Source organism: Prorops nasuta, unplaced genomic scaffold (assembly GCF_024137725.1).
Source record: "Prorops nasuta isolate Cenicafe-Biocafe unplaced genomic scaffold, Cenicafe_Pnas_1.2 PNAS00003, whole genome shotgun sequence".
In the NCBI taxonomy this organism is placed as follows: domain Eukaryota; kingdom Metazoa; phylum Arthropoda; class Insecta; order Hymenoptera; family Bethylidae; genus Prorops; species Prorops nasuta.
The window spans coordinates 5648095-5666957 of NW_027116800.1; the positions used below are offsets into that span (position 1 = coordinate 5648095).

An 18863-nucleotide genomic window follows, 5' to 3' on the forward strand; every position below is an offset into this window, starting at 1 on the left:
AGGGACAATTTTCAATTCTGAATTTTACCTCGATTCCTTGTACAGTGTAGTGTTGGAGGAGAACAATGTACAAATAGATTCTAACATAACCTCTATCGATGTCTATAATGGTTTCAGTAATAAGAATATTATTATTGTAATATCGAAGTTAACCGGTAAAAACACTGTAGAAATTCCAAGAAACTATTAATAAAATACTATAATGATATTTAATTCATACGTATGTACTACGCGCGAGTGTGTGTATCGTGCAACACGCTTATGTTTCTTTTGAAACACCGCTAGCAGATAATAGCGCTCGGGTACAGTCACCTAGAAGATTTTTGATTATTATCTGAATTTTGTCTTATTATGACCATACGATAACAGCATAATTTCAGGAGCGTAAAGCTCCTTACTCTAAAGACTAGTATGCGATTGGGGCGCCAAAATTTGCGCGCCAAAAATGCTATAACCTCTACCCAGCAGCTTGTGATTGTTACAATTATTGCTGCAAGTAAAATGTGCCTGTAAAGAACGTTGGTAGATAAAATATAAGAAGTACGAAGGAGCAGGGTAAACTGAGCAACCTGCAGAGTATGTAACAAGCATGCACAAAATTGTTACCTCCGATATACGAGTATTCTCGGCTCGGTCCGACACTGCTGCTCACAGTACTCGCTCTCTCGCTGCCTGGATTAAAATTATTAGTTTGTGTTGGTGCGGCAGCCATAGGCAGTTCGTATAGCCAGGGGCTGGCGGGGCGTCAGCAGCTTCAGTGTGAGGCAAGCAGCATATAAACATGTATTGCCTGAGCAGAGAGAAAGAAAGAGAAAGAGAGAATGGCATTGGCAAAGGATGCGAAAGAGGAGTGGGAAAGCGGAAGGACCAGGAGTAGGAGACTGTTAGAGGTGGGAGGAAAGGGGGGCAAAGTGAGAATGACGGGACGGGTTGAGGAGGGGGTTGTGGCAGGCAGAGCAGCAGTGAGCAGTTGTCGAGAAGAGCATGGAGAAATATAGCATGGTATGGTGGTATTGGTAATATCTATACATATGCAGTACCATATGGTATATGGTATATTTATAAGGCGAATATTGGGAATAGCGAATTAGACGAAGTTAAAAGATTTTATTCGTTGCAGATATCGTGTATACTACTGTAGTAATAATTAGCCATTCATAATAAACCGTAAAGTGACCATATAGCTTAGTCAGACTGGTTCAGAGTTCTCATGTCAACTCTCAGCACTGCTCAGCTCAATGTTCACTCGTGCTGTTTTTCTTGTGGAAACTCGCGCGCGACTCGGCTAGCCTGGCCGAGCCTCTGAGTCGAGCCCGAGAGGAACCCGAACCCGAAGCCGAACCGACTCCGAAGTCCGACGGAGCCGACTACCGAGGGCGAGGAACGGCGTCACTCCGAACCGAGCTCCGACTCTGTCACTGTGACTGTGTGAGGCTGTGTTGCGTGGATGGTGTAGGGACTGTGCAGTGTGCAGTAACTAGTAGGCAAACACCGAGCAGTCAAAGTTCCATTAGTTGTAGCTGGACTACCAAAGAGATTGCATCGGTGGACGCATCGATGAGTCTCCAGTGATTTATTACATACGCTGTTTGTGTCAGATCGCGTCGGAAATTTCCAGACACACGAGACACAACAACTATTCGAGTTCAAGTTTCTGGCAAACGTCACATTTCATGCTTCGCGTTTGTGTACACACGCGCTCTTGTGCATAGGAACACGTGCCGGAAGTATACATATACAATAATTTCTTTGACTCAGTCATCGATGAAAAATCGTGCAATCTACAGAGGAATAAGGACTATATAAGTCTCAGGAATATAAATATTCTTGTGTGAAAAAGATGATAGATAGTGGATGAAATGTCGATGAGGAGGGAAGCGACGCCGATTGCGTGAAACGAAGGTGGCAGTTGCTCGTTGAAGAAAGATCAACAATAGCAAAGAATACAGCTGGAAAGAAAGTGAAGAAGAATCGTGGACGCATGAGGGCCTCATGGCTACCGGATTGGTGAAGTGGTGGCGAGCAAGGTTTCTCGCAGGCTACAAGCCCTTTTCTGGTAAGAAACGCAGTCTTGTTCCACAGTACGCCTTTTCCAAGAAATCCTTCACTAAAAATATTTTCTGAAAAATTGACAGAGGTCTCAGTAATTTCTTTAAGTTAATTATAACTGAGGAAAGTTGTTAAGACCCATCTATGGTAGAATGGTAGTCTTCGCTTTATTTTCATAACATGCTTGTTGCGGCGGCTCCATGACCGGGTTCAGTTACCTATGCATACCGGAAGTAGTACATTCTACGACAAAAGTTATAGCGACGGTGAATACTTTATCGACGAGAATTTTGTTATATTAAATTATTTGTTAAGAAAAAGAGTTTTCTAGGAATGGATACTTGATGGAGGGGGCAAGAAGATGAAATGAGGGGGAAAAAGCTATGGGACCCGTGTAGAGAGCGGTAACGGGGCAGTAGAAATTCAATATGGTCGGTCGGTCGGCTCGCTTTAGGACGATTCGGCGGTGAGGCATTAGGTAGAGGATTCGGAAAGTAGAGGACGGAGGGGGGGGGGTTGAAAAGGAGAGAACACGAGAGAGGGAAGAAGAAGAAGCGGCGCTTGGTGTAATATAAAAGAAGAGGCGCTCGTTCTCTGTCTTCCTGGAAGGCAACAATAATAGCAGCCGGCAAAGAAGACTGCTTCGCTCTGTCCCCCCCCCTCCCCTCTGTTTCTCTCCCGTGCACGTCGGGGGTCGCCAGCCCAGCCGCATACCGCGCACGCCTCTGCGCTGCTGTTTTCGACCGATGACCTACTACTACTACTATTACTAATACTACCACACGCTATTACTCTCCTCTTTCTTTCTTGGAAATGAAAAGCGCGCCAAACTCGCTGAACATTAATCAAACGATTTGTATTTTTACAGTTGTTGCTGGAAACACGGAAGGCAGTGATTCCGAGGAACTATTGGCAGATGTTACGAGTCCTTGTAACATCTCGTCAACGACTGTACCATTGGACTCTGAGCCAATAATATTACCGACCGAATCGGAAAAGATAAACGCCGAGGATGGATCCACACCGATCCCTACAACTGTCAACGACGAGCAGCCTGCGTCCAGTAGAAGAAATCATCAACTTAGCTTTGAGGTAATTGAAATATAACTGAAGAATTTTTTATTATGATTATTTTTTACACATACAATTTCAATATTGATATTGAAGAGTCGTACTATTTTAGGAATTTGAGTGCGATGTTTCGGTGGCAGAGGGCGACAGGCGACGTCAGGAATTTTCATTTACCTTGTACGATTTTGACGGTCATGGCAAGATAACGAAGGATGATATAGCTGGTCTCGTAACTACCATCTACGACACTCTGGGATCGTCCATTCAGGTCCCACCATGTGGCAGCAAAACAATAAAAGTCAAGCTGACCGTTTCTCCGGACCAGAGAGTCACCACTACAACTACGACTACCACCACGACAACAACAACCACAACTACCACTACCACTACTAATCAATCGGAGCAAGGCAATAATTTTCATCCGAATATCTCATCCAGTTCCTGCCAGGCACCTCCAAGGCTGCCCCCAAACGTTCCTTCTTCTTGCAACTTGAAGCAGCCTGCTGGCGAATCCTGCATTCATAACCCGGATCCCCGGGCTAACAACGCCCGTCGTATTATTCCGAGAAGGAGACGTGCCCCTCGTCATCGTTGTCAGGTTGTAGCAGGATCTCAAGCTTGATTAGCTGTAGTTATTGTAGTAGATCCCTAGTGAGAGGAGAAAGTAAAATATTGTATTTTTTCTTGTAGACGGATAAGGCGCAGGATACACACAGTGACGATGATCCCGACAATATACCAATAACTAGGGCTAACAGGCTTAAACAAGAGGAGTTGCGAAAAAGATTAGGTCCATTGTCCTATTTGCCGTCGGCGTATTCCAACAGCTCCGAGGGCGATGTTAGTGAAGATAGCGATACTACAACGTCACCGGCGTTCACGCCCTTCACGCCCCTCTTAACGCCTGGCCAACGAAAGCGAAGTGGTGCTCTTCAAAGACAACAGCTCTTGGAAATTATTCAGGCTAACATGGAGAAGAATAATCTCAGTTTTCATACAACGAGGTACGGTCAATTGGTTTAGTGTGTATGCTACTTTTTGTGAATTATGTTTTCCTATATATTTACTGTTTCTCTTTCGTAAAATAGAAAACGAAATCAGACCGACCACTCCCGCATTCCAAGCCAGACGACACAAGAACAGAGCTCACCATATTCCAACAATCCAAGGCAGTGCAGGGCGTCTTCCGATAATCGGCCTTCTGCTTATCACAGGCCTAATCGGGAAACGGAAAATCACTCGGTGTTATTTTCCAAGATGCCGGCGAAAACTCGTAATAACCTTAGAAAAAATCGGGCACAGCACAATCTTCAGAGGAGCGCCAATAATCATCAAGCTAATCGAATCTCGCCCGCAAGCATACTAAAGAAGAATATAATTATTCCTTCGCCTTACAGCGAACGACTCTCGCCAAAAGCTAATGATCAAGCGAATAACTATAATAATATTCAGAGAAATGAGAATGAATTCATTCAGTCGCAGCAGCCTACTAAGCAACAGACGCAAGAGCAGCAGCAGCAGCAACAACAAACTGGTAAAGGTGGAAAGAAGCATCAATTGAAGCACGCAACGAGGGAGCAGGATCAGGCTAGAGCAATGGCTCAAGTGGTCCGCTGGTTGGAGCGTGAATTTTCCCAGAACGCAGCCTCTATCAATGGTCGTCGTCACGTGCACGAGCACATCCACCATCATTATCATCATTATCACGCTGAAGCGCTTGTTTGATAAATGAAATTTCTTGTATTTATGCGGCTATGATTCTTACATAATTTTAAAAAGTTGATCAGAATGTTTGCTGTTTGTTGTTTAAACCTAGCGTACACACGATCCAGGGAAGAAAGAAAGACAGGTTGACTATAAGCGCCACGCATACATACTATACATGTAGCACATAAGAAAATAGATATTATAATAATGAGTAAAAGACTGTCTAGCGGCTCGGTGCTACGATACAACTTACATATACACGTTTCCTAAATAATCGTAAATAAAATCTTATTTTTGAAAGTATGAATTTAAAAAAGACGAAGGAACGAGAGTGAATTTTTCTGATAGTGCCTTGCGTCACCTTATAGTACCCGTTTGATCCGTGACCTTGAACTCTTTACCTTGAACAGCTTTCAAGTAGGTATCTTCTACTATTAGAATCATTAACGCTTAAGTGTAAGAGGAAGAGTTACTATAAGATTGCGATAATCCTTGTAAATGAGTTCCGGACCATACGCTAATTTTTCTATGGAATCTTTGTAGCGACTGTAGATATATATACTGTGTAACGTGTTTTGCTATTGATATTTATTAAAGTGCATGATTTTTACTAGACCCTGGTGTTATTACTACTGTTAATAGCAGCAGCACTGAAAAATGTAGCGCGTGAATCATTATTAGGGGTCAGGAAGTCGTGGCCCTTGATGTTAAGGAGGCTCCGCTCATATAATCCATACATTAATCTGACCAAGCGTAGACGTATAGTATATATAATATAAGGTGAGCCGTGAGCCGTGAGCCGTGAGACGAGATGGAGACACTGACCGGACGATATACGTGTGTAGATGCGTACATGCACGGTCCGTTCTATTAGGCTAATCAGCGGTAATATTTCCTTCTTCTGGTGGCAACTGGCAAGTGCGATGGTGGTATACGCTTGCATGATTCATATGGCCCACGCTTTCGTGGGTGGAGTATATAAGTGCACTTACCCCCTATGTAAGATCATCCGTAGTCAAGTGGAAGCTGCTCGACGAACACGTCCAGTGCACCATGAGATATTCTCCTACTACGTTTCATCGTCAAGTTTCTTAAGTTATCCTTCATAATCGCAAAACAAGAAAAAATATGTCAAAGTTCAATTGTAAATGGGTGCTCGTCCTGTCGATGACGTTCTTCGACATAATAGCCAGTGCGCTGTACGATAATTCACCTCACATCATTGTATTCATGGCGGATGATCTGGTAAAGCATGTAAACTCTAGAGAAAATTGTATGCGGAGAATTGGCAACTAATTTGCAATCGTTTTGCAGGGATGGAACGACGTAGGCTTCCACGGATCGAATCAGATTCCAACACCGAACATCGATGCTCTCGGCTACAACGGGATCATTCTCAACAGACACTACGTCCTCTCCTCCAGCACACCCTCGAGATCAGCGTTTTTCACGGGATTATATCCAATCCGAATAGGTGCGTATCTCTCTCTACGAATCTTAACGGAAGAGTCAATTATTAAAAGCGATTAACGTAGGATGCGCCTATGTTAATTTGCATTTCATGATTAAGCTCGTGGGTTTTGGAGTCGTGGGTGGAACTGCTGATGATTGGTGTAATTAGAAACCCGCTTAACGATAGCTTGCCAATGTTGTAGGTATGCAAGGGGAGGATATAAGAGGCGGCGAGCCCAAGGGGCTGCCGCTCAACGTTAAAGTTTTGCCGGAATACTTGCGAGGACTCGGCTACACGACGAAGCTCATCGGTAAATGGCACGTTGGATACCACACGGCCCAGCATACGCCCCTCTACAGGGGATTCGATTCTTTCCTCGGATTCTACAACAGTCACGTGACTTATTACGACTTCAAGTACTCCAGCCAAAACATGAGTGGCTATGACATGCATCGTGGCGACGATCCAGCCTACGGATTGTCCGACGAATACGCCACCGACCTCTTCACCGACGAGGCGGTGCGCATAATCGAGCACCACGAGCTCCCAAGGCCCATGTACATGCAGATCTCGCATCTGGCCGTCCACGCACCCTTGGAGGGCCCTCACGATATTTACAATGACAGGCAGTTCGAGCACATACGCGAGCCTAATCGTCGCAAATATGCCAGTTAGTTATTAGTCGAATAAGCAGGCTAAACGCAGTTTTTAATGCCGAGTTGATTCATCTCTCCGCAATCTTAATTGCTAACACGCTTATTTCGCTTTTTTAGAAATGGTGTCTCGTTTGGACGATTCCGTTGGTCGAGTGGTGCACGCTTTGGGCGACAAGGGCATGCTCAAGGACAGCCTTATACTGTTTCTTACCGATAATGGAGCTGCGAACGTTGGCAGATATCGCAATTACGGATCGAATTATCCTTTGAGAGGTGTGAGTAGCCTGCATTACACAGTAGAGTATATCTTCTTCATATTGTGGCATTTTCTTCGTTACTTACGCAATGAAACCGTAGACGAAATATTCGCTGTACGAGGGTGGTGTGCGAGGCGTTGCAGCCATTTGGTCACCGCGTTTGAAGAAACCTGCCCGAGTCTCTAACCAATTGATACACATTACGGATTGGCTTCCGACGCTTTATTGCGCAGCCGGTGGAGATCTGCAGGATCTAGGTGTCATAGACGGTATGGATCAGTGGGACGTGCTGAGCGAGGATGAAGGTCGTATCAGAGAAAAGCTACTGTTGAATATAGACGAGGTACAGAAGGTCGAAGGTGCCATCTACAGTAGGTTCAAGCTATTGCGAGGTTCGTCTTCCCTCTCCCCCCACTTTATTTTACTTATGATTATTTTGCATAGTTCAAAAACAGTGGTCAATGTTCATGCTTATTTCACAGGTACATCCGACAGTGGACTCTTCGAGGACTACTATGGTGACTCTGGTCGTACACAGATAATCATGAACTACACGGATAACATACTGAAAAGCTCGGTATCGCAAAGTATAACGTTTCATTTGGGTGGCCCGGTTACTCAGCCAAGCACGATGGTACAACTGCGCAAAGAGGCGACCGTTGACTGTGGTCCGAAAAATACCAGCAGCTACTACTTCAAATCCACGTCGATAGCCTGCAATACGACGGAGTGTCTCTTCGATATTGTCAACGATCCTTGCGAAACGACCAATATCGCCGAGCAATATCCACGCGTAAGGACTTCAAAGACGATAGTAATGTTAATTAAGCGAGTAATTAAATACGTGTATCCATACAGGTCACTCGGGAATTGGACGAGTTCTTGGAGAAATATGGAAAGATCCTCACGAGACAGATTCGACCAGCGGTCGACTGGCTGGCCGATCCAAAAAGGAAAAACAATACCTGGGAGCCATGGATGAATTCTGGCCAAATCTGGTACTCTTACTCAAGTGCAACGCTAAACACATCTGCCAGTTTTCTGGCTACTCTCCTCCTTCTCATACTCTACAATTTCTATTAACGCGAGCCTCTATACCATATACACATTATATGTACACAATTTTGTCAATAGAAAATTACTTCCACTTGGAGTCTACGGAGTCTATAATCATTAATTGCGCAATTATGTAAAGACACTGGCAATTAGCGAGATAACATAGATATACATATAGCAGGTGTCCTTGCAGAAATGTGTAGTCAGAATGAAGTTAAAAAAAGCGCTAACATTGTTGGTTTGGAGCATAATATTGCCGACGCATCTCGGCAGGTTAAGAACGCAACCGAACATTATCGTTATAATCGCAGACGATCTTGTGAGTGCATGAGTTTGATAGTCTGATAAGTCTGCGTAGATTGTATAGTATATCAGCGAGACATTAATTATAAATTCAGGGATGGAACGATGTGAGTTTTCACGGCTCCAATCAGATCCTCACTCCGAACATAGATGCTCTGGCCTTTAATGGCATCATTCTTCGGCGTCATTATGTTCAGCCATCTTGTACTCCATCGAGGACCGCTTTCCTCACCGGTCGGTATCCACTGCGAGATGGTATGCAGGGGGATCCACTGATGGTTGGAGATCCACGCGCAATACCACTCACGACGAAGCTTTTGCCTGAATATCTCCAGGATCTGGGCTACAGTAATTACCTGGTGGGAAAATGGCACGTTGGATACAGCAAGGAGAGTTACACTCCAGCTAAAAGGGGATACGACAACTTCTTTGGCTACTACAATGCATACATCAGCTACTTTAATCACTCCGTCGCCATAAGTGTACAGATCGATCAATTTTTTCCTCTTCACTCTCCTCTTCTCTTGTACAATTTCTTTGCTTTGCCAGGGACACACAGGAAATGACCTTCACTACGATAACGCCTTCGAATTAAAGCCAAAATTTAGTATGGAATACATGACCGATCTCATAACGGAGAGAGCCGAGGCGATCATCGCCAGTCACGATCCCTCGAAACCCATGTACCTTCAAATATCTCATATAGCACCACACTCCAGTATGCTGGGTGGCTACTTCGTGCTGGAGGTCAAGGATTCCAGTCGCATGAACGCTACCTTCTCTTATATCCAGGATTATGAAAGAAGGAAGCTTGCAGGTATAGTACTCCTTCGCTGTGCACTACACTGCTAAATTACCAGTGATACGCGACAGGTTTGGTGGAAGGATTGGATGAATCTGTGGGGAGGGTAATGACCTCTCTGGCCAGAGCCAATCTACTCGAAAACAGTATTGTACTGTTTATGGCCGATAATGGTGCTGAACCTGTAGGATATGCTAAAAATAGTGGTTCGAACTATCCACTTCGAGGAGTAAGTCTTCTTTCTTTCTTTCTCCCTATAAATAAATAAATAAATAAATATTTTCCCTACCCCCCCCCTTTTTTCTCACTCTACTTTTTACCCTCCTGCCTCAGATGAAATTATCCCTATTCGACGGAGGCGTCCGTGGAACCGCTTGCGTTTATTCTCCACTCATGAAGAACCCAATGCAAATTAGCAATCGTCTCTTCCACATAAGCGATTGGTTACCGACCTTGTACCACGCAGCCGGTGGCGACACGAAGGATCTCGGGGAAGATATAGACGGTAGGAATCAGTGGCCAGTCCTATCGGACTACTCCGAGAACAGCGAGACTATCCGGCACAGCATCATTCTGAATATCGACGAGCGGAAAAATACGAGCAGTGCGATAAGCGGTCGCTACAAACTGTTACGAAGGGCTGAGCAACGCGGCGATGGATTTTACGGCGAGGCAACTGACAAGAATCGCGAGGATTACCCCCCGTACGATTACTCCAGAGTGTTCGGATCAGCGAGCGCACTCGCGATAGCACAGGTATCCAGCAGCAGCCCAAATAAACTCAATCGAGATCAAATAACTCGCTTGAGAGAGGAGAGTATGGTGGTTTGCCAGAGGCGACCGGACACGTATGCCGATTGCTCCGACTCGTGCCTCTTCGATATTTTTAACGATCCTTGCGAGTATGAAGATTTATCAAGCAATTATCCAGAAGTACGTGTGTATATATATATATATATAGAGAGAGAGAGAGAAAGAGAGTGTATTATTGAAGGTGCAGCAGAGCATGAACGTAAAAACTCTATTATTTTTTAAATCACAACAAACGTCAATTTCTTACTTAGAAGTTTTTGGAAGCTGTGAATAAGGCGGAGCTTTGAAACGTTTCGTGAAACAAATTTTGTTATGTCTGTAAGAGTTTTTAGTCAAAGTTCTGGTACATCTTTAATGGTATATTCCAACTATATTCTATATATGTATGAGACAGGATATAATCGAAAGTGCATCTTCTTGCAGACGGTTGAAAAGCTCGAGAGATTTCTTCAGGATTACGACAGGTTCCTGATAAAACAGGCTCCTCCATTTACCGATCCATTGTCCTTTCCAGAACGCTCGAATGGTACTTGGATGCCTTGGTTACCGCTGTAATCGCGAATGAGGAAAAACAGGCGGAATTTAGATGACAGGCCGGCGCGGCGATAGAAGAGTTTTTGTCAGTGGCAAGCCGCTATTATATCGAAATTATGCAGATTCGCAGTCATCGAGTTAGCGCTTGATATCTATTTAATAACCAGTTTGGTCGAATAAACATTGACGCAAGAAAGAGCATCGCTGGTCTGCCGGAGGGGACGAGAGCTAATTTTTCAAACGCGTTCGCCAAACGGCATTCTAATATTCTTTACAGCTCATTTAACAATCGGACGATTTGCGAGCATCAGCCGGTTCCATACCATTTCCTCCCCCCTCCCCTAAAAACTTTGATCGTCGCGAGGAGAGAAGAAAGGAAATTGCTACTTTTACGAAAATCATTTAAAGAGGATAAAGAGCGGTGGATAAGTATATATACATATAGATATAGATATAGAGCTATAGTGTATAGGGGAGGGAACGAAACGAGTTATAAGAGTAACGAGCGTCTGACAGAGGATTATTTATCGGTAGGAAGGCCAAGTAAGCGAGCGAGCGAGCGAGTCTCGAGAGGTGAGGCATTCGAAGGAAGATATTCCGTGCGCCAGTATTGTGAGCGGAATCGCACTAATTATCGAGCCAATAACTTTGGCCAATCAGTGTTTTTCCTGGGGGGTAAGGCACGAGAAGGAGGCGTGGAATAGCGCCGATCGTAGCTCATTCAGTCAGCCTGCACGGATACATTCATCCTAACAATGCTTTCACTTGCTTCATTTCCTACAATGGATCTCTTTTCATTGTTTTCTTTCGTATCCAGTGTGATGTACGCGTGTATATACACGTATACATATGTATAGAGACATGTGTATATATAGAGAGGGTATATACGTTGCTATACCGATGTGTACCATGAGAAAAAGACAGCAAAATACCACCACCATCGGAGCCAACCCCACCACCGAGCCAGCACCAGCACCACCAACACGCCAACCGCCAAACACCATAATCAAAAAGCCCGGCCCGGCCGGCACACTGCACAGACCCCAAGAACGAAGAGACGGACGGACGAGCGGACGGACGGACGGAACACCTGTAACCACGCGGCGCAGACTCCCCGCGGCAGTTCACCGGGAACCTTGCGCGCACAGATCTTTCAAGACTACGCGGCTAACCACACACCGAATAATACCCCCCAATGTACCAATTACGATTTCACTAATACTGCCTGCGAGAAATGGCTGAAAAAACGTCCGCAAACTTTCGTCGATTCTAATCAACAAACACGCGCGTGAATGTTATAATGTGAATTAAGCAAAGATGCGTATAACGAAGAAAAGTGACCTGAAAGTTTGCCGTATTCTTCTGCTTTTTCTTCTCATCCAGGAGAGCAAATGCATCAAATGGCTGTAAGTATATTATCCTACTGCGGAGATGTATTAATGACTTTCTTTTATTTCGCTCCTTCTCCTCGGCTAGTTAGATATAATTGGAATCAGACCTCTACGTAGGGGGGGGGGGGAAGCAGGGGGTTTAATCGTGGGGAGGGTGCGGATGATGAATGGTGAAATGATGGTGGTTTTGCGTGCGAAAGGCGAGAAACGAGATTGGATTTGGGGTTGCGGATAATACGGATAGCGATTTATATAAAAGCCGGTGTTTCTCACGCGCGGTGGTAGTGGTAGCAGTTGCTATAACTCTATACTAGTAATGTATGCTCTACTATGTGTCCATAGAGATGTATAATTATAAATCTGCAACGGTAACGATGGAGCACTGGCTCGCGCCTTGGATCACCCTTGCATGGACAAGAGAGATTTTTACGGATTTCAGGAATGTTAAATTGCTGGAAAAGAAACGAGTCAAACTTTCCAATAATATAAGGACAACGTTTATATAAAACTCCAAGTCTCTCAAGCATAAAAAGTATTGGTAGCAATTATAATCGTGTGCTAGTAGTATAAACGTTGGCTCGCGCATTGGATAACCGTGCGTTGACGAGAGAAGCATCTATACACATGTGAAGAGTGTTAAATTGTTGGAAAAGAAACGACTAAAATATGGATTTGAGGTTGCTGATAATACGGATAACGTTTATATAAAAGTCCACATGTTTCTCACGCATAAAAAGTATTCGTAGCAATTATAATCGTTTGCTAGTAGTATAAACGCTGGCTCGTGCTTTAGATGACCGTGCGTGTACAAGAGAAGTTTGTACAGATGTAAATAATTTTAATAGCTGTTAAAGAAACGACTAGAATTTTGATTTGGGGTTGCTGATAATACGAATAACGATTTATATAGAAACCGATATTTCTCACGCGTACTAGTAGTGGTAGTAATTATAATCGTAAGCTAGTAGTATAAACACTGACTCTGTTGGATAACCATGATTGGACAAAACAAGCTTCTACATACAGATGTAAAAAATGTTTGATTACTGGAAAAGAAATGACCAGAGTTTTAAATTCGGGACTTCAAATAATTCAAATAGAAAAATCTGTAAAAGTTGTTGTTTCTTACGCGCAGTGCTATTGATAGTGATTATAATTGTGTACTATATATATATATATATATATATATATTATTATAAATGTGCAATAATGACGATAGAGCACTGGGTCGCGCGTTGGATGGTCGTGTATGGACAAGAGAAGCTTGCACAAACGTGAAAAATGTTGGATTGCTGGAAAAGAAACAAGCCAGAGTTTGCCGCGCTGCCCCGGACGTGATGTCCAGCCTCGTATTGGCAGCCAGAGATACCTTCGCGGTTTGCCAACAGACCTTCAGATACCGAAGGTGGAATTGCAGTAGCATCGAGCGAGCGCCCAATTACACACCGGAGCTACTCACAGGTTCGTTCGTTCTTCTCTACTTTACGCTTTCTTTTTGTGTTAGGCTTTCAATGAGCTTCCGCAGAGAGTATGCTACGGTATGTATAATTGAGACCGGAGCAAAGCCGATTATCGAAGCCCAGAATGGAAAGCCTGGGAAAAATTAAAAAGCGGATTTTCTTTGTGGGAAGGCACTCACGTTAATGAGGTAAAAAGGGGAGGAGAGAGAGAGGGGGGGAGAGAGGGGGAGAAGAATAGATACACGGAATAAAAAAAGGAAAGAAATAAAAATTAAAAAAAAAGAAGGAGGAAATATCCTATGAAGTATATATCTATAAAGAGCGTATTATAATTGAAACAGGAACGAGAGAGCAGGCCTTCGTGTATTCAATGTCCGCGGCATCGGCAGTCTGGCGATTGGCCAGAGGCTGTGCCCTGGGGAGTCTGACGGCTTGTTCCTGCGCGAGTCCACCGAGACGAGAGCCTCTCGCAGCACCACCGTCGTCCGCCCTCGTCTCGCCGTCTTCCTTCACCACTGCGTCCTTCCCACTGAACAATCCATCGTCGAGCAGGAGCACTTTCAAGTGGGGCGGCTGCGGCGATGACGTTAAATCCGCATCGAGGATGGCCAAAAGGTTCCTTCAAGGAGCTGCGTCCTCGGCTGCCGCTTCCGGGTCCATGGGAAAATTCATTCATGCCGTCAATATGCACAACAGCCGTGCTGGTCGAAGGGTATGCTCCATCACACAACCCCTTCTATGATGCTTCCTCTCAATGCAATGCAAACAATCCACTTCTCTCTGCCAACTGATTTCTCCACTCTCGCGTAAAAGGCCGTCGAGCAATCATTGAAGCTGGAATGCAAATGCCACGGTGTATCGGGCTCGTGTAGCGTTCGCACGTGCTGGAGAGGTCTGGGAAGTCAGAGTCCGTTGGCGGCGGGCAGCCGTCTGCTGGCTAGATACAGCACAGCAGCAGAGGTCAGGCCTAGATCCGGGGGTAGGCTGCCACCCCTCTATCACCACGATAATCTACTTTATACGACTAGAAGCCCAGATTACTGCTTACCGGATAAAAAACGAGGCAGCTTGGGAACCGTTGGCAGGTATTACGATTACGATTCTTCTTGCATCATTTGGAAAAGTAAAGAGAGAGAGAGAGAGAGAGGGGGGAGGGGGGAGTTGGTTTTAGCCACTCTATCCTATATAATCCCGAGCGAACCAGTACCAACTACCAGGCCAGTCGTAAAAGCGTTCTAGGGGCGCTAATAGCTTCGCGCCGCGATGGTCCATAAGACTGGCACACCTATAGATATATACATTTTACCTCTGGCTATCCGCGCTATAACATACAAATACTATTATACTATAACTACGCAGAAAGAAGAGCGCGTAGCAATAAAACTGGATGATCGGTTTAACGGCGTACTTGAGCCAAACGACCGGACCGGAAGCTTCCTTCTATACAAGAGAACCGTGAGCGATCTTTTCCTTCATTAAATTCAAACAATAAAATGCACCCCTCGATACCCTCTCTCTCTCTCTCTCTTTCTTTCGCGCGCGCACTCTATCCTTCGCTGTGCTATCTCTCGTGTACTTAAAGAAAAAAATAAACACTAATCTCGTAGTTGCTTTATCAAACGTTTCATTCAGGCAGTGCAATGGCAGCAGTTCAGGATACGAAAGCTGCGAGTACCTCTGTTGCGGAAGAGGATACGCTACCAAAACCGAAGAAATCATCGACAAATGTGATTGTAAATACTTTGATTGCTGTTACGTCAAGTGCAAGACTTGTCGGCAACTCGTCAAAACTTACGAGTGCAATTGATCGGATCGACCGGACTTTAATTAAGCTACGATACTAGATACTAGATATAGTATATTTATTACATCATGTTTACTTGTAATCGATAATGCAAATAGAGCAACGATAAATGTCAATGATTAGTCGAGCCTGAAAGAACTAGACGTGATCCATAGTGTAATGTAAATAAAAGCTTACTCTTTACTGTAAGCTTCGTGTTTGTGTGCAAGAGATATAATAAATATTCTGAACTGTAATAAAACTGTATAAACACGAATTAAAATGACAATTTCACTGTCCGACGAGTTTTTATATATTTTCTTCACTTTGTAAACCGAGCTCGTTTATAAAAGTATGCCAATCTATATTAGCAGGGCCATCCTCTTGAATATCGCATATCAGCCACATATCAGTTTGTCGATCGTTGCGAGCCGGTAGTCGAGGCTCGGTAGGATTGATCTTTGTGTTTAAAAATTCTTGGAGATCCTTACAGTCTAACAAGCCCTCTTCATTTTGTAGCAGGCTGAAAGAAATGTTTGTTATGATGAAATTCTAATAATATGTGATAGCTGCGAAAAATTAAACAATAAATTACGCACTGATCGAGCATTGAATTCAAAAGATCAATATTGATGGGTAAACGACAGCCACGTACAATTCTGTATAACGTGTCTCGGGACAAAAAGCCCGTTTTTGCTCGGTCCCAGTGCGCAATATCTTCGCTCAAACGATCCAGACCATTCCAGCCTGATTTCTGAAGTTCTGTGTGCACCAAACTCCTGTAGGATTTGACATATATTAAACAGCTTGCCCTAAACGACTCGGACAACAATAGGCAGAAACAACCATTAATTGATTATCCCTTACCTCACGTAGTCTCTCATGGCCGATACGTTTTCCTTTTCCTCTCTTGAAAAGTGACGAGCGATCGTTATCATTTCGTGTTCAGTAATATCGTCGCCTAAATATTTGGTTAACGCTTCTCTGGAAAATCATCCCTCTTTAAAATTTTCCTTATTATTCCAAGAAGAGATCATACGTGCAGTCATATGAAAATCTTACTTGAGTTTTCGATAATTGATGACAGCATCTTCACCACAATACTCGCGAAGAAACTCTTTACGAACAGGCCTTAAAGCATTTTGCAATTTCTTCAGTATCAATGCTATATCTGCCATGCTAAACTGAAACATTTAACAGTAATGGTATATAATATTTAAGAAAAAAGCGAAAGAAAGAAAAAGAAACCTTTTCGTGGTTAATCTCCATGTATCGAAACGTGTAGACATCAGCTGATAAAAGCTCAAAATGAAAACCAAACAAGTTTACTCGAGCGCCAATATAAAAGTCTTCTGGCTTATAATACTTTGGCTCAGAACTGGAAAACAAGTTTTGTCCTGGAAGAGGGACTTTTCTTTTGGTTTGGAAGTAAGACCTGGAGAAGCCTGTAAATGCGAGCGTTTCTACAGCAAATCGTGGTTGATGGTACGTTCACTTTACCAGAGTTCCTTTTCGCTTGCTCAAAAATTGAAATAGTGTCATCCACTAAGTATATACTGATAATAAAGCGCCGGTCCTCAAATTCAGGAATATCCGAGAGCATTCTAGCTTTGAATCGTAAAACACGGCTGTCCAATCCTTGCCTGCGGAAAATAAAGAATTATCAACCAGATTGAAGTACCGTTTACATTGATATTGATTTTGCTTGCTTGTCCATTTGAAGAGATTTGCTAAAGTTCGAAAGAGGAGCTTTCAGTAAGATTCTGAAACAATTGCCAAGAGAATCTTCGTAAGATCCAAAGCCGTTGTAAGGTGGAATATAACGTTCTTTCACTTCCCCGTGCATATCGTCGTCATTTATTCCCTTTGGTCGTTCCAGTGGTTTAAAGTCTTCTACACCGTATCTCTCCCTTTGTTGAAGCAAGAATATAAAAGGATTAATGGCGCGCGAATAGAATAAAAAGAAAAATCATTTTCAAGCAAGGCCATCTACCATACCTATAGTAATCTTTCGTGGATTCATCCATGTCAACGATAACGATCTCGCGACCGAAAACATTCATATGACTACCAATATTCAATTGCGAATCTTTGTAACAATCACTATCGATATCATTTGAAATCGACAAGTCCAAAGGATCAATGATGAGATAAGAATCCTTGATATTTTCCCCCATAACGTTTAGAACAGTGAGAGGGCTCTTCGAACCGATTGGTTCGAGCTTCTTGTAAACCTAAATGATTGAAAAATAAGATTTTTTAAAATCTGTGTGCATACATATGTGTGTGTGTGTGTGTGTGTAGGAAAATTATATTTAACCTTAGGGACTTTCATTCTCTTCAAAAACATGCCACTCGCATCTTGTCCACTGTTTTTCTCTGAAATTTCCTTAATCTCTACAGTATTATCCGCCAAGAAATAGTGAATCTCTAGATCATGCAGAATTCCATTCGGGCTCTCCCTATCGTCCCAATAGCCATAAAACCGCAGTACCTTTCTGTCGTATTTCAAAAAATTTTCCAGAGTGTCTAAGTTTTTTTTAGGTTTCTTAGCGAACGTTGACTGCAAAATATGCGGAGAGTGTAAGATAAAACAGAATGACATTAAATAGAAGATAACGGAAGAAATATGATGATCGATGCACGTACAATTCGTCCCTTCCTCGTGAAAGTATCCAGGGGTATATCAATATGATCTGGCACAAAAATTCCCATTCTGTTTAAAAATCTTCTTGTGAATTTGTCGCAATTCGTAATTTTGTACAATCTGCCAAATATCTCTATTTCGACTCCTATGTTAAAGTCTATTATTTCGTAATGCCTAAGACAATCATAGGAGTAGGGAGCATGAATTCTTTGACGTTTCACCAACACGCCTGTATGTGTAAAATTAATCGAATAAGAGAAATTCTCAACGATTATAAATTGTCACTAGATTAATCACAAATTTATTCATACCCTGCTCGAGACCACTATTGCTCACAGATGGTTCGACGATTCTAATTGTGCTATCTTCGAGAAAAAAACTGATGATCACCACACGAACATGATAGCCTCTTTCATTATTCTCTTGGAAATAAGCTTTAAACTGTAATTTCTAAAAAAGGAATTTGTATGATGCAATACTTTTTTTCTCTTTGTTATGTTACCATATGGTTACATATTTTTAATGCTTTCTTACCTGACCATTATAAGCTATCCAGGCGGGGATACGATTAGCAGTTCCTTTAGGATTAAACAGCAGTGCACCCTGGTCGCATCGAGATTCAATAGTTTTCTTGTCCGATAAGTAATAAACATCATTGCCAAATTTATCAAAATAATGATTTTTGTGAAAACTTTTCTTGCCGAGCTAAAAATATAACCAAAAATAAATAAAGTTTTGTTTAATAAAGTTTCCAAACAAGCTGAATTATATTTCTATCTACAGTAGTAGAGCCAGGAAATAGAGCCGGAGCAGATACAGTTTGCATCCTTCGTGTATCGTGTAGTAGTAGTAATATACACTGGTATATTTTATTTTATCTC

The 18863-nt window shown here is 43.0% G+C and overlaps 5 protein-coding genes across 6 annotated transcripts; 4 read left to right on the forward strand and 1 right to left on the reverse strand.

The window, feature by feature from the left end:
- Positions 1 to 1053: 1053 nt before the first annotated feature.
- On the forward strand, positions 1054 to 5442 carry nkd (naked cuticle). The gene is made up of 5 exons (XM_066747548.1): positions 1054 to 2056; positions 2918 to 3141; positions 3233 to 3718; positions 3811 to 4124; positions 4209 to 5442. Exons 1-5 carry the CDS (start codon positions 1993 to 1995, stop codon positions 4843 to 4845), a joined length of 1725 nt encoding a protein of 574 aa, XP_066603645.1. The 5' UTR covers positions 1054 to 1992; the 3' UTR covers positions 4846 to 5442.
- Positions 5443 to 5795: 353 nt separating this feature from the next.
- Positions 5796 to 8351, forward strand: LOC136786062 (arylsulfatase B-like). 2 transcript variants are annotated; one of them, XM_066747547.1, is made up of 7 exons: positions 5805 to 6072; positions 6142 to 6301; positions 6483 to 6950; positions 7054 to 7211; positions 7294 to 7585; positions 7676 to 7986; positions 8052 to 8351. In XM_066747547.1, exons 1-7 carry the CDS (start codon positions 5956 to 5958, stop codon positions 8274 to 8276), a joined length of 1731 nt encoding a protein of 576 aa, XP_066603644.1. In that variant the 5' UTR covers positions 5805 to 5955; the 3' UTR covers positions 8277 to 8351. The 2 variants fall into 2 exon arrangements, with proteins under 2 accessions (XP_066603643.1, XP_066603644.1); XM_066747546.1 differs by having other exon boundaries at positions 5796 to 6072; positions 7294 to 7986.
- A 78-nt stretch (positions 8352 to 8429) lies between these two features.
- Positions 8430 to 10901, forward strand: LOC136786065 (arylsulfatase B-like). The gene is made up of 6 exons (XM_066747554.1): positions 8430 to 8568; positions 8648 to 9034; positions 9102 to 9369; positions 9426 to 9583; positions 9688 to 10287; positions 10591 to 10901. The coding sequence occupies exons 1-6, from the start codon at positions 8458 to 8460 to the stop codon at positions 10720 to 10722; spliced, it is 1656 nt and encodes a 551-aa protein (XP_066603651.1). The 5' UTR covers positions 8430 to 8457; the 3' UTR covers positions 10723 to 10901.
- A 191-nt stretch (positions 10902 to 11092) lies between these two features.
- On the forward strand, positions 11093 to 15359 carry LOC136786073 (protein Wnt-11-like). Its single transcript, XM_066747569.1, has 5 exons — positions 11093 to 12107; positions 13312 to 13553; positions 13894 to 14264; positions 14366 to 14637; positions 15185 to 15359. The coding sequence occupies exons 1-5, from the start codon at positions 12019 to 12021 to the stop codon at positions 15357 to 15359; spliced, it is 1149 nt and encodes a 382-aa protein (XP_066603666.1). The 5' UTR covers positions 11093 to 12018.
- A 38-nt stretch (positions 15360 to 15397) lies between these two features.
- Positions 15398 to 18808, reverse strand: LOC136784392 (EF-hand domain-containing family member C2-like). Its single transcript, XM_066745016.1, has 13 exons — positions 18764 to 18808; positions 18517 to 18687; positions 18294 to 18432; positions 17985 to 18211; positions 17656 to 17898; positions 17334 to 17569; positions 17045 to 17245; positions 16836 to 16978; positions 16584 to 16780; positions 16398 to 16519; positions 16203 to 16319; positions 15935 to 16114; positions 15398 to 15858 (listed from the first exon to the last, which is right to left on the reverse strand). Exons 1-13 carry the CDS (start codon positions 18806 to 18808, stop codon positions 15645 to 15647), a joined length of 2235 nt encoding a protein of 744 aa, XP_066601113.1. The 3' UTR covers positions 15398 to 15644.
- Positions 18809 to 18863: the final 55 nt, after the last annotated feature.